Source organism: Anguilla rostrata, chromosome 4 (genome assembly GCF_018555375.3).
Source record: "Anguilla rostrata isolate EN2019 chromosome 4, ASM1855537v3, whole genome shotgun sequence".
NCBI classification, from domain to species: Eukaryota; Metazoa; Chordata; class Actinopteri; order Anguilliformes; family Anguillidae; genus Anguilla; species Anguilla rostrata.
In genome coordinates, this window is record NC_057936.1 from 65,259,891 (window position 1) to 65,272,534 (window position 12,644).

The 12,644-nt window shown below is 56.5% G+C and overlaps 1 protein-coding gene across 1 annotated transcript; it reads left to right on the forward strand.

Moving 5' to 3' along the window:
• The first annotated feature begins 1,460 nt into the window (after positions 1-1,460).
• On the forward strand, positions 1,461-11,682 carry ppp1r16a (protein phosphatase 1, regulatory subunit 16A). Its single transcript, XM_064333901.1, has 10 exons — positions 1,461-2,589; positions 5,453-5,523; positions 6,369-6,514; positions 7,152-7,255; positions 7,714-7,838; positions 8,340-8,465; positions 8,947-9,022; positions 9,953-10,082; positions 10,649-10,814; positions 11,182-11,682. The coding sequence occupies exons 1-10, from the start codon at positions 2,334-2,336 to the stop codon at positions 11,680-11,682; spliced, it is 1,701 nt and encodes a 566-aa protein (XP_064189971.1). The 5' UTR covers positions 1,461-2,333.
• The last annotated feature ends 962 nt before the right edge of the window (positions 11,683-12,644 follow it).

Here is a 12,644-nt window from a genome sequence, read left to right on the forward strand (position 1 = left end):
CAGCTCTTCAGTTGCACTTTCAGACGGAGCGAGGGAGAGGGAGAGAGGGAGGGAGGGAGAGGGGGGGAGGGAGAGAGGGAGGGAGGGAGAGAGGGGGAGGGAGAGAGGGAGACTGGGTAAAGCTCAGGAGATCCAGGGAGAGATAGAGAGAGAGAGAGGGAGGGAGGAAGAGAGAGGGAGGGAGAAAGAGATAGAGAGTTGACCTACCCCCTAGTGTAACTGTAACCCTCCTATCTTTCTCTCATACACACTCCCATGTACATACATCTAAGCGCACACACACACACACACAGACACACACACACACACACACACACACACACACACACACACACTCACTGGGGTTGTTACAGTATAACCTTAATCTTATCATCCTCAGTTCAGTTTCCATTGATAACAGGGTAAGATGCTATCTCTCATGTACTCTGTCTCTCCCTCTCTCTCTCTCTCTGTCCCTTTCTCTCTCCCTCTGTTCCAGGCTTCCAGGAGGAACTGCGGACGTTCAGGTCTCAACCCCAGACAAACGGACGACACAGACCCCCACCCTGCCGAACACTGGGCATTACCAGAGCCACGGACAGACGGACGGACGGACAGGCAGCGTGGGGCGTGGACCGCTGTCTTCCTCTTCCCAGTGCCCCCTCCCGCCCCACCTTCTCACCTCCACCTCAGTCCCGCCTTCACCTGGCTTGTCATCATTCCGCTGACCAATCAGCTCTGAGGATATTACTGAATTGTTATTTTTTCTTTCTGTGAAGGACACAAGCCCTTGGAGAGAGTCTGTGAGTTTTGATTCGATTTTGTTGCTTGACTTTCAAACTTCTGGGATCAAATAACCAAAAAAAAAAAAACAAATTAATAAAAAAGTTCTCGCCGTACGGGCGCCATGGATACGAGCCCCCGGCGCCGCCGCCGCTGCCAGTGAGGAGGGCGGGGCGTACCGCCACGCCTCGGGCGTCCAGCGCCCGCCCCCGGAGGACCCGTCCGCTGGCGGAGCCGCCATGGGACTGACGAGTGCGGAGAGGAGCTCGGGTTCGAGCGTCACGCTGTCCTTCCTGGTGGACGTCCGTGGTGGGAGGGGCCTGCCGTAAGGGCCCAATCCGCCAACTGCGCCGGTGTTCACACGCCTCTCTACGCCCTACGCCCCACGCCCTACGCCCCACGCCCTACGCCTTACGCCCCACGCCCCACACCCTACGCCCTACGCCCTACGCCCCACGCACTACGCCCTACACCCTACGCCCCACGCCCTACACCACACACGACGCCAGGAGGACTCAGAGCAGGGGAGCATGGGAGAGAACTGCTGTGTGCGCTGAAGCTGGTGTGCGTGTGTGAGTGTGTGTGTGTGTGTGTGCGTGCGTACGTACGTGTGTGTGTTTATAGCGTGTGCGCCAGTGCCATCCAGACCTGGGTTGTTGGACTGTACGCTTCCTGTTGGCGGAGCGGAACTTTCCGGATAGTTTTTGTCGTGTTTTGGGTGTCGCCTCTGCACCCCTCTGACTCACAGGTTAGCGAAGACGGGACACGGGCTAGGAGCCGCTGTCCCAGGACAGTCTGTCACCGTGCCAATCGACCCTCTCCAACCCCTCCCCTACAGCTGATTTTGGGTCTCCAACCCGTCTTTGCTTAAGCGGGTCGGACCGGGTAGAACCAGGCCAGACCGGGCAGAACCGGGCCGGACCGGACAGAACCAGGCCAGACCAGGCAGAACCGGGCAGAACCGGGCCGGACCAGGCAGAACCGGGCCGGACCAGGCAGAACCGGGCAGAACCGGGCCGGACCGGGTAGAACCGGGCAGAACCGGGCCGGACCGGGTAGAACTGGGCAGAACCAGGCCGGACCGGGCAGAACTGGGCAGAACCAGGCCAGACCGGGCAGAACCGGGCCGGACCAGGCAGAACCGGGCAGAACCAGGCCGGACCAGGCAGAACCGGGCAGAACCGGGCCGGACCAGGCAGAACCGGGCAGAACCGGGCCGGACCAGGCAGAACCGGGCAGAACCGGGCCGGACCAGGCAGAACCGGGCCGGACCAGGCCAGACCGGGTAGAACCGGGTCAGCTGGGAGTCCCCTCTCGGGGGGGATGCGCGTTCTGTGAGGGAGCCGACGGAAACGGAGCAGATCGGCACCGGGGCGAGAGAGGGGGGCGGAGTCCCGGAGAGAGAGAGAGAGAGAGGGGGGCGGAGTCCAGGAGAGAGAGAGAGGGGGGCGGAGTCCAGGAGAGAGAGAGAGAGAGAGAGGGGGGCAGAGTCCAGGAGAGAGAGAGAGAGAGAGAGGGGGGGACAGAGTCCGGGGGAGAGAGAGAGCGAAGGGGGCGGAGCCGGGCGGGGCATGGCGGAGCACGCGGAGCTGCTGGCGGAGATGGCGACCGTGGGCCGCCTGTCGGCCGCCGAGCGGCTGAGGCACGCCCAGAAGCGGCGGGCGCAGCAGCTGAAGACCTGGGCGCAGATGGAGAAGGACGTCGCCCGCGGCAACAAGGCCGCCGCCGCCAAGGGCAACAAGAAGGGCGGGGCCAAGGCCCGCAAGGTGGCCTTCCCCGAAAACGTGACGCTGCTGGAGGCGGCCGCCCGCAACGACCTGGAGGAAGGTGAGGCCCCAATTAAGCTAATTGAGGAACACCTGGCGCCATCTGCAGGAAGCCCTCGGTCATTACAGGGGGAGTTTCTGTGGCGCCTCATTTTTAGTCCAGTTCCTTTGCTGCTGACCCCATGCGTACATTTTTGGGGGGAATGCGCATGCTGCTTAAAAAAAAAAAATGGCGATTTGCGATGGTGGGTGTGGTTGTGTGGTAGGGTGCACAGCCTCTGGGTGACTCCTGTTCGCGGGTGTGGTTGTGTGGTAGGGTGCACAGCCTCTGGGTGCCTGGTGTTGGCGGGCGATGGCGGGTGTGGTTGTGTGGTAGGGTGCACAGCCTCTGGGTGACTCCTGTTCGCGGGCGATGGCGGGTGTGGTTGTGTGGTAGGGTGCACAGCCTCTGGGTGACTCCTGTTCGCGGGTGTGGTTGTGTGGTAGGGTGCACAGCCTCTGGGTGCCTGGTGTTGGCGGGCGATGGCGGGTGTGGTTGTGTGGTAGGGTGCGCAGCCTCTGGGTGCCTGGTGTTGGCGGGCGATGGCGGGTGTGGTTGTGTGGTAGGGTGCACAGCCTCTGGGTGACTGGTGTTGGCGGGCGATGGCGGGTGTGGTTGTGTGGTAGGGTGCACAGCCTCTGGGTGCCTGGTGTTGGCGGGCGATGGCGGGTGTGGTTGTGTGGTAGGGTGCACAGCCTCTGGGTGCCTGGTGTTGGCGGGCGATGGCGGGTGTGGTTGTGTGGTAGGGTGCACAGCCTCTGGGTGCCTGGTGTTGGCGGGCGATGGCGGGTGTGGTTGTGTGGTAGGGTGCACAGCCTCTGGGTGCCTGGTGTTGGCGGGCGATGGCGGGTGTGGTTGTGTGGTAGGGTGCACAGCCTCTGGGTGCCTGGTGTTGGCGGGCGATGGCGGGTGTGGTTGTGTGGTAAGGTGCACAGCCTCTGGGTGCCTGGTGTTGGCGGGCGATGGCGGGTGTGGTTGTGTGGTAGGGTGCACCCAGCACGCTTCACCCCCGCCTGTTTTGGTGCTGGTCTCGTTTGTTTAAAATGGCGACAGGGGCTGCGTGAGGCACTTGCTGGCCTCTGAAGCAGCCCCGCTTTCTGTGGACGCACATTCCGTTGCTATAACTTGGACTCGCTCGCCAAGTCTGTGTAATGCTGCTGTAATGCTGCTGTAATGCTGTTTTCCCTGGCGGATCTGCAGCGTGATGTCATCACTGCCAGCTTCATACTGCTGTTCTTATTCGTTCCCTCTGTAAACAGCATTGATTCACTGCACATTTCTTTATTGCGACTTCATCTTTTGTGTGGCTCGGCTGTTATCTTCAGACGAAAGCTCTGCTGCTGGGCTTTTTGTGCTGGGATGTGATGTGAGGCTTCCCTGCTTATTGAGGGGATTTTGGGGCCTGCATTTTGTCCGCCAGAGGCCAGGAGACTTGTGTGTGTACGATGTGAAGTGCAGACGTCCAGAGGCCAGGAGACTTGTGTGTGTACGATGTGAAGTGCAGACGTCCAGAGGCCAGGAGACTTGTGTGTGTACGATGTGAAGTGCAGACGTCCAGAGGCCAGGAGACTTGTGTGTGTACGATGTGAAGTGCAGACGTCCAGAGGCCAGGAGACTTGTGTGTGTAGGATGTGAAGTGCAGACATCCAGAGGCCAGGAGACTTGTGTGTGTACGATGTGAAGTGCAGACATCCAGAGGCCAGGAGACTTGTGTGTGTACGATGTGAAGTGCAGACATCCAGAGGCCAGGAGACTTGTGTGTGTACGATGTGAAGTGCAGACATCCAGAGGCCAGGAGACTTGTGTGTGTACGATGTGAAGTGCAGACGTCCAGAGGCCAGGAGACTTGTGTGTGTAGGATGTGAAGTGCAGACGTCCAGAGGCCAGGAGACTTGTGTGTGTAGGATGTGAAGTGCAGACATCCAGAGGCCAGGAGACTTGTGTGTGTAGGATGTGAAGTGCAGACATCCAGAGGCCAGGAGACTTGTGTGTGTAGGATGTGAAGTGCAGACATCCAGAGGCCAGGAGACTTGTGTGTGTAGGATGTGAAGTGCAGACATCCAGAGGCCAGGAGACTTGTGTGTGTAGGATGTGAAGTGCAGACATCCAGAGGCCAGGAGACTTGTGTGTGTAGGATGTGAAGTGCAGACATCCAGAGGCCAGGAGACTTGTGTGTGTAGGATGTGAAGTGCAGACATCCAGAGGCCAGGAGACTTGTGTGTGTACGATGTGAAGTGCAGACGTCCAGAGGCCAGGAGACTTGTGTGTGTAGGATGTGAAGTGCAGACATCCAGAGGCCAGGAGACTTGTGTGTGTAGGATGTGAAGTGCAGACGTCCAGAGGCCAGGAGACTTGTGTGTGTAGGATGTGAAGTGCAGACATCCAGAGGCCAGGAGACTTGTGTGTGTAGGATGTGAAGTGCAGACATCCAGAGGCCAGGAGACTTGTGTGTGTACGATGTGAAGTGCAGACATCCAGAGGCCAGGAGACTTGTGTGTGTACGATGTGAAGTGCAGACGTCCAGAGGCCAGGAGACTGGTGTGTGTCCCATGTGAAGTGCAGACGTCCAGAGGCCAGGAGACTGGTGTGTGTCCCATGTGAAGTGCAGACGTCCAGAGGTCTTTCACAGCTGAGGGTGGGAGGGATCGGTCGACAGTAAGGCCCAGAACCAACGGGCCTCTGAGACATCCAGGGTCTGAAAAAAAGGCATTTCCTGTTAAGCAGGAAATAGAGAAAAATCCCAGCCCAGCATATGACAGTGTTAACATTTTTGTCTCTCTGTCTGTCTGTTTGTCTCTGTCTGTCTGTCTGTCTGTCTGTCTGTTTGTCTGTCTGTCTGTCTGTCTGTCTGTCCGTCTCTGTCTGTCTGTCTGTCTGTCCACAGTGAGGGAGCTCCTGAACAGTGGGGTGAGTCCGGACCTGTTCAACGAAGATGGCCTCACAGCCTTACACCAGGTAGCTACAACGCACTTTATACACACACACTCACACACACACACTCACATACGCACACACACACACAGGAGCACACCTACATGCATGTAAAGGCAGGCTTTGCTCTCTCCCTGTCCCTCTGTCTCTCTTCCTCTCACATCCTCTCTCTCCCTCTTTCTCTTCCCCCCCCCCGGTCTCATACCCTAGCTGTAGCTCTGCTTTACTCAGTCTGTCTGTGTTTCTTCATTCTGTCTCCCACACTGTAAACTCTCAGTCTGTCTGTGTTTCTTCATTCTGTCTCACACACTGTAAACTCTCAGTCTGTCTGTGTTTCTTCATTCTGTCTCCCACACTGTAAACTCTCAGTCTGTCTGTGTTTCTTCATTCTGTCTCACACACTGTAAACTCTCAGTTTGTTTCACACTGCCTGTGGGAGGGCCAGAGCAGGGCAGGGTCCTCCAGTATCCCAGGATTCCTCCTCTGCTCTGTTTTCTGGGGCAGGACGGGCCTGGTGTGCTGTGTCTGTGGCTCCAGCCTGGCTCTGTGAACGTTCAGAGGCAGGCCGTGGGCATTTACCCTCCCGTCTCTGAGAATGTGGTGCGGCTACAGGAGAGAGCATATCCGTGCTTCTGTGCGGGTTTATGGGCCAGAGCAGAGAAGCGGGCACACAGCACTTTTAATGGCTGCTCTCTTCTCCTTTGAGGGAGGAGAGAAGCCGAGTGTTAATTTCACGAGTGGCTGAACCAGAGATGCAAATACTGTTTGTGCTGCAGCTGGAAGCTTCCCGCAGTACAGGAAACTCACTGTGTGTGTGTGTGTGTGTGTGTGTGTGTGTGCATATGCGCGTGTGTGTTTTCCCGTCTCAGTGCTGCATAGATGACTTTGTGGACGTGGTGCGGTGCCTGCTGGACGCGGGCGCCACGGTCAACGCCTGCGACAGCGAGCTGTGGACCCCGCTGCACGCTGCTGCCACCTGTGGCCACACGGGGCTGGTGCAGCTCCTCGTACAGGCGTGAGTCTCTCCTCACAGCTCACCCTCAGGCCTGAAGGTCTGCTCTGTCCCCACAACTTACCATGTGCCAGGCACAATTTACACTCTAATTACTGGTGTACACGTCCCCACAAGTTACCAGGCACAATTTACACTCTAATTCCTGGTGTACACGTCCCCACAAGTTACCAGGCACAATTTACACTCTAATTCCTGGTGTACACGTCCCCACAAGTTACCAGGCACAATTTACACTCTAATTCCTGGTGTACACGTCCCCACAAGTTACCAGGCACTATTTACACTCTAATTCTGGAATAATTACCATGACTCGCACTGTTGGGTAACTTTAGCACTTAGCCGAGCAAAATCTCCATTAGGCTAGCCAGGTTTTTGGTAAGCGGTAATGCTGGGTAGCAGTTACTGAACAGTATCACCCATAAAATTATTATTATAATTGAAGAGCACTGCAGACCTCTGGCTGTCTGATTAAATGCCGTTTGAAGACGGTGAGGCCTGCATCGAAAGGCAGTGTAAACGGAGCCTGACTAGGACCTGGTCAACCCACGTTAGCAGTGTTCAGACTGCAGTCCCTGCTGTGTGGTTAATGGCAGTGACCCCCCCCCCCCCGGCTGCTCCTCTCTGTGCCTGTGCTCAGTGGCGCCGACCTGCTGGCGGTGAACGCGGACGGGAACATGCCCTACGACCTGTGTGAGGACGACGCCACGCTGGAGCTGATCGAGATGGCCATGGCGGAGCAGGGTCAGTACGGCCGCGGTGTACGCGCCGCGCGTCGCCAGCGTGTGTGCGTCTGCGTGTGGCCACTGCGTACGCCCCTGTGGAGTGTCCCTCTGTCTCTGTATGTGCATCCCCCTCTGCTGTACAGTATCCTTCTGTCCCTGCATGTGCATCCCCCCCCTCTCTCTCTCTCTCTCTGCTTGTATCATTGGGGGGCTTTGTGAAACTCAGTCTCTCTCTCTATGCTGATATAACTCAGTGTCTCTCTATGCTGGTGTAACTCAGTCTCTCTCTATGCTGGTATAACTCAGTGTCTCTCTATGCTGGTGTAACTCAGTGTCTCTCTATGCTGGTGTAACTCAGTCTCTCTCTATGCTGGTATAACTCAGTGTCTCTCTATGCTGGTGTAACTCAGTCTCTCTCTGTGCTGGTATAACTCAGTCTCTCTCTGTGCTGGTATAACTCAGTCTCTCTCTCTAAAGGTATAACGCAGGACCGCATTGACCAGTGCAGAGGGGCCAAGGAGTCAGAGATGCTGTCGGACGTGCGGGCTCTGATCGAGGGTGGGGCCGACCTGAACGCACAGGACAGCCAAGGAGCTACACTGGTGAGACGCACGGACGGACGGAGGGAGGGAGGGAGTGAGGGAGAGAGAGGGAGAGAGAGAGAGAGAGGGACAGATTTAGTTTGTTACTGTGGGTATCAAAGCCCCAGACTCCTCTGGGTGTCCAGCGTGTGAAAGGCAGCCCTCTGATAATGTGCTGAATTTGACTGTTCATTTGTTTGTTGGCAGATGCCCTTCACCAGGGTTGGTACCGTGCCCAATGGCAGTGCCTCAGCTCAGCTGGGTTAGGAACCCGCAGCCTCTTGAGCAGGGCGTGGCAGTGCCTGATGGTTTTCAGCATGCTTTAGCTTTTACGTGCTTAATGTCAGTCAGTGATTGGAGTCCAGCCACCCTGTTCACAGACCTTAAACTGGCTACTGACAGGGAGGAGCTGCTGAGGTACTGAGTTACTGGCCCAGTTCCCTTAGTGCTCTACTGCACTGCCCCTTATTTGGTTCCCTGGCATGATCCTTCCTCTCTGCCCCCCACCCCCCACCCCCCCAGCTGCACGTTGCCGCGGCAAACGGCTTCCAGTCAGTGGGCGAGCTGCTTCTCGAGCAGAAGGCGCAGGTGGAGCTGAAGGACAGCGATGGCTGGACGCCGCTGCACGCTGCCTCCTGCTGGGGACAGGTGAGCACTGCACCCTGGTGGACTGTGACAGATATTGGCCAAGGGTTGGGCAAAATTTTCAACCCCTCTGAAGAGTGGGTTCTTTGGAATGTTTTTGTGTTCTAGAAGTCGGTGTTCTAGAACTCCAACGTTTTCTCTTACCAGTTGTGATCGTGACATCAGCATTAGAATGTTTCACATTTGATCTGCGACGCCTAGTTTGACCCGCGTTTCGCTGGCCTGGCGCACAGCTCTGCTGTACAAGTTCATTTGCATGTAGAACACTCTGTGCAAATGAGACACACCTTCTTCACCCACCCCAGGGTTTTTTGGAATGTCTGTTCTAGAACTCCACTGCTTTCAGTTACCGAGTAGTGATTGTTGCATCAGCATTAGAATGTTCATTTAAATCGCATGTTTGTGGTCTTAGGCCTTAAAGGGTCGATTGGACCGCACGCTTCTCTCTCTGACCCAAGCCGACCGCGTTCTCCCCCTGTCCCAGATCCAGATGGTGGAGCTGCTGGTTGCTCACGGAGGGAGTCTCGACACCAAGTCTGTCCTGGAGGAGACCCCACTGGGTGAGACTGGACCCCCTTAAATGTGACCCACAGACACTGAGACTCCAGAGATGTGGTATATCTGAGACTCAACTACAGATGCCTAACCATGACTCCCAGAGGGGATTCATATATGAGACTCACTCACCCAGAGGGGATTCATATATGAGACTCACTCACGCAGAGGGGATTCATATTTGAGACTCACTCACGCAGAGGGGATTCATATTTGAGATTCACTCACGCAGAGGGGATTTATATTTGAGATACACTCACCCAGAGGGGATTCATATCAGAGACTCACTCACCCAGAGGGGATTCATATTTGAGACTCACTTCCCAGAGGGGATTCATATCTGAGACTCACTCACCCAGAGGGGATTCATATTTGAGATACACTCACCCAGAGGGGATTCATATTTGAGACTCACTTCCCAGAGGGGATTCATATTTGAGACTCACTTCCCAGAGGGGATTCATATCTGAGACTCACTCACCCAGAGGGGATTCATATCAGAGACTCACTCACCCTGAGGGGGATTCATATCTGAGACTCACTCACCCAGAGGGGATTCATATCTGAGACTCACTCACCCTGAGGGGGATTCATATCAGAGACTCACTCACCCTGAGGGGGATTCATATCAGAGACTCACTCACCCTGAGGGGGATTCATATCTGAGACTCACTCACCCTGTGGGGATTCATATCTGAGACTTACCCAGAGGGGATTCATATCTGAGACTCACTCACCCAGAGGGGATTCATATCTGATGCAGGACATCTAGAACATCCTAGTGACCCAGAGAGGCTGTGGGTCAGATTGTCAGCCCCTTGCCACGTGTCACTTCCTTTGTTGTACGCATTAGTGTTTTTTGAGTGTGAGTTTTGGGCGTGGCTGCCGATGTTGCCTTAGCGTTGTTTCTGCGTTGCGGAAACGCTCTCTGGCAGACGTGTGTGCGGATGACGAGGTGAGGGCCAAGCTGCTGGACCTGAAGCACAAGCACGACGCCATCATGAAGGGCCAGGACAGACACAAGGGCTCCCTGCAGAGGAGGGCCTCCAGCACCGGCAGCAGAGGGTGAGGGGGGGGGGAGAGAGAGAGATAGAGAGGGAGAGAGGGAGAGGAGGGTGGGGCGGGGTGGGGGGAGGGGCAGAGAGAGAGAGGGAGAGAGGGAGAGGAGGGTGGGGCGGGGTGGGGGGGAGGGGCAGAGAGGGAGGGAGGGAAGAATAGGGGAGTGGGGTGGGGGGCAGTGAGGTAGAGAGAGAGGGAGGAAGAAGTGGAGAGAGGGAAACTTTTCAGAGAGAGGGAGGGACAGAGAGAGAGGGAGACAGGAAGAGGGAGGGGAACTTCACGGAGGGAGAGAATAGGAGTGAGTGAGTGAGAGGGAGGGAGGGAAGGTGAGGGAAAGGAAACGGTAGACGCAGCCGAAGGGAGTGACTGGGAAAGGAAGAAATGGCGAGAGAGAGATGAAGGGCCAGACAAGTAAAGGGATGGGAAAACCGTAATGAGAGGGGGATGAAGAAAAATGTAAAATGGAAGGGAAGGGAAAGAGAGGGTGTAGTGTGCTGACAGCCACGCAGGCGTCTGTGCGCACGTCGTGCTCTGTGTCCTGACCGCTCTCTGTCGCCCCCTGCTGTCTGCAGGAAGGTGGTGCGGCGCGTGAGCGTGAACGAGCGGTCCAGCCTGTACCGGCGCGAGCACCACAAGGAGGCGATGGTGTGGCAGGAGCGCGGCCGGCAGCCCGAGGAGCCGCAGGACGAGGACGAGGACAGACAGACGGACGCCGAGCTGGACCCGCTGGCCTCGCCGGTGAGCCTCGCCAGCCCCGCCGGGACCGCCTCCCGCGGGCCCCCGAAACGCGTCCAGGAGAGCGGGGGGCCTGGCGCGACGTCTCTGCCGCGGGACGGACGTTCGCTCAAAGCTCGGCTCTGATTGGCCGCCCTCCGGACAGCCCGCACTGCCCAGCCAATCCTCCCGCAGTTGTTAGCCTAGCATGAGGACTCTGTTGCTTAAAAAAATTTAAATCTCAACTGAATGTTTTCACTGTATAATAATAATAATGATAATGTGAATGTATAATAATATGCAAATGAGTGTCTCTCTCTCTCTCTCTCTCTCTCTCTCTCTCTCTCTCTCTCTCTGTCCCTCCCTCTCTCTCTCTCTCTCTCTCTCTCAGGCTGCAGCGTCCGGTTCCTTGGTGAGGCAGGAGGATGAGGAAGGGCCGGAGAGGAAGAGGGACGGTAACCTGGGCAACGGGGCGATGCCGCTGTCCTCCGTCTCCTCACTGGTTCCCGGGGAGCTGCGGGGCGGGGGGCCAATGGACCGCAGCGCCTCCTACCAGCTGGCTCCGCCCCCCGGGGGCGGGGACTCGGGAGTGGGCGGGGACGGGATGAGCCGGGAGAAGTCCCACCACACGCTGGCCGACCTCAAACGGCAGCGGGCCGCCGCCAAGCTCCAGAAACGCCCCGCCCCGGCCCCGCCCCTGCCCCCGCCCGCCGAGGAGGAGCCCGCCCCGCCCCAACCCCTACCGCCCGCCCCCCAGGACACGCCCCCTCACACGGCCACGCCCAGCGCCGTCTATTTCACCCCCGCCAGCGGAGACCCCCCCCTCCTAAAACTGAGAGCCCCCGAGGAGGAGAACTCCAGCACCAAGGAGCCCTGCTGTGGCCTCATGTAGAGATATACACACTCAACCTAACCCTAACCCTAACCCTAACTCCAGCACCAAGGAGCCCTGCTGTGGCCTCATGTAGAGACATACACACCAACTACCACCAACCTTCCAGCACCACAAGACACGCTTCCTCACAGGCTCACACACGCACAACACACACACACACACTCCCACAGGCTCACACACATACAAACACACACACACACACACTCACTCAAACACACACACACTCACAGACACACACACCACACACACACACACACACACACACACACACACACACACACACACACACACCACCACCCCCAGGCACACACACAACACACACACACACACACACACTCACTCAAACACACACACACACTCACAGACACACACACGCACACACTCACTCACACACACTCACACACACACACAGACACAGACACAGACACACACACACACACACTTACACACACACACACCCCCCCACGCAGACACACACACACACACACACACACACACACGCTTGCCCACTGCATAGCCAGGCTTATTCACCCCCTTAAATGGCTCTGAAGGCTGAGGGGGAGTTTGAGGGAGTAGACTTGAGCTCCGTCTGTCTGTCTCTGAGCGCTCGACCGTTTCCTGGGAAACGGGCCACATGCACCCAGCGGTACCATGCTGCAGTACCTTTCCACAGCAAACACTGGAACAAAAACAAAACAAAAAAAACGTTTTTGAAATTTCACCTTTTTTAAAACCTTGTTTAAAAGCATTTATTTGCTGTTTGATTGACATTAATTTTCTGATGAATTGTGTCTCTATTTGTATTTTTTCCTTAAGCTGCCTTTCTCTACGTTTGTCATTTTGACAAATACCAGTTTTCACACTGTGTACTTGGGATGGGGTTGGCTTCACAGGGGCCACAACAACTGTCATTTAAAATGTAATTCATATTAATTTAGTCAGTTAGACCTCACACTGCT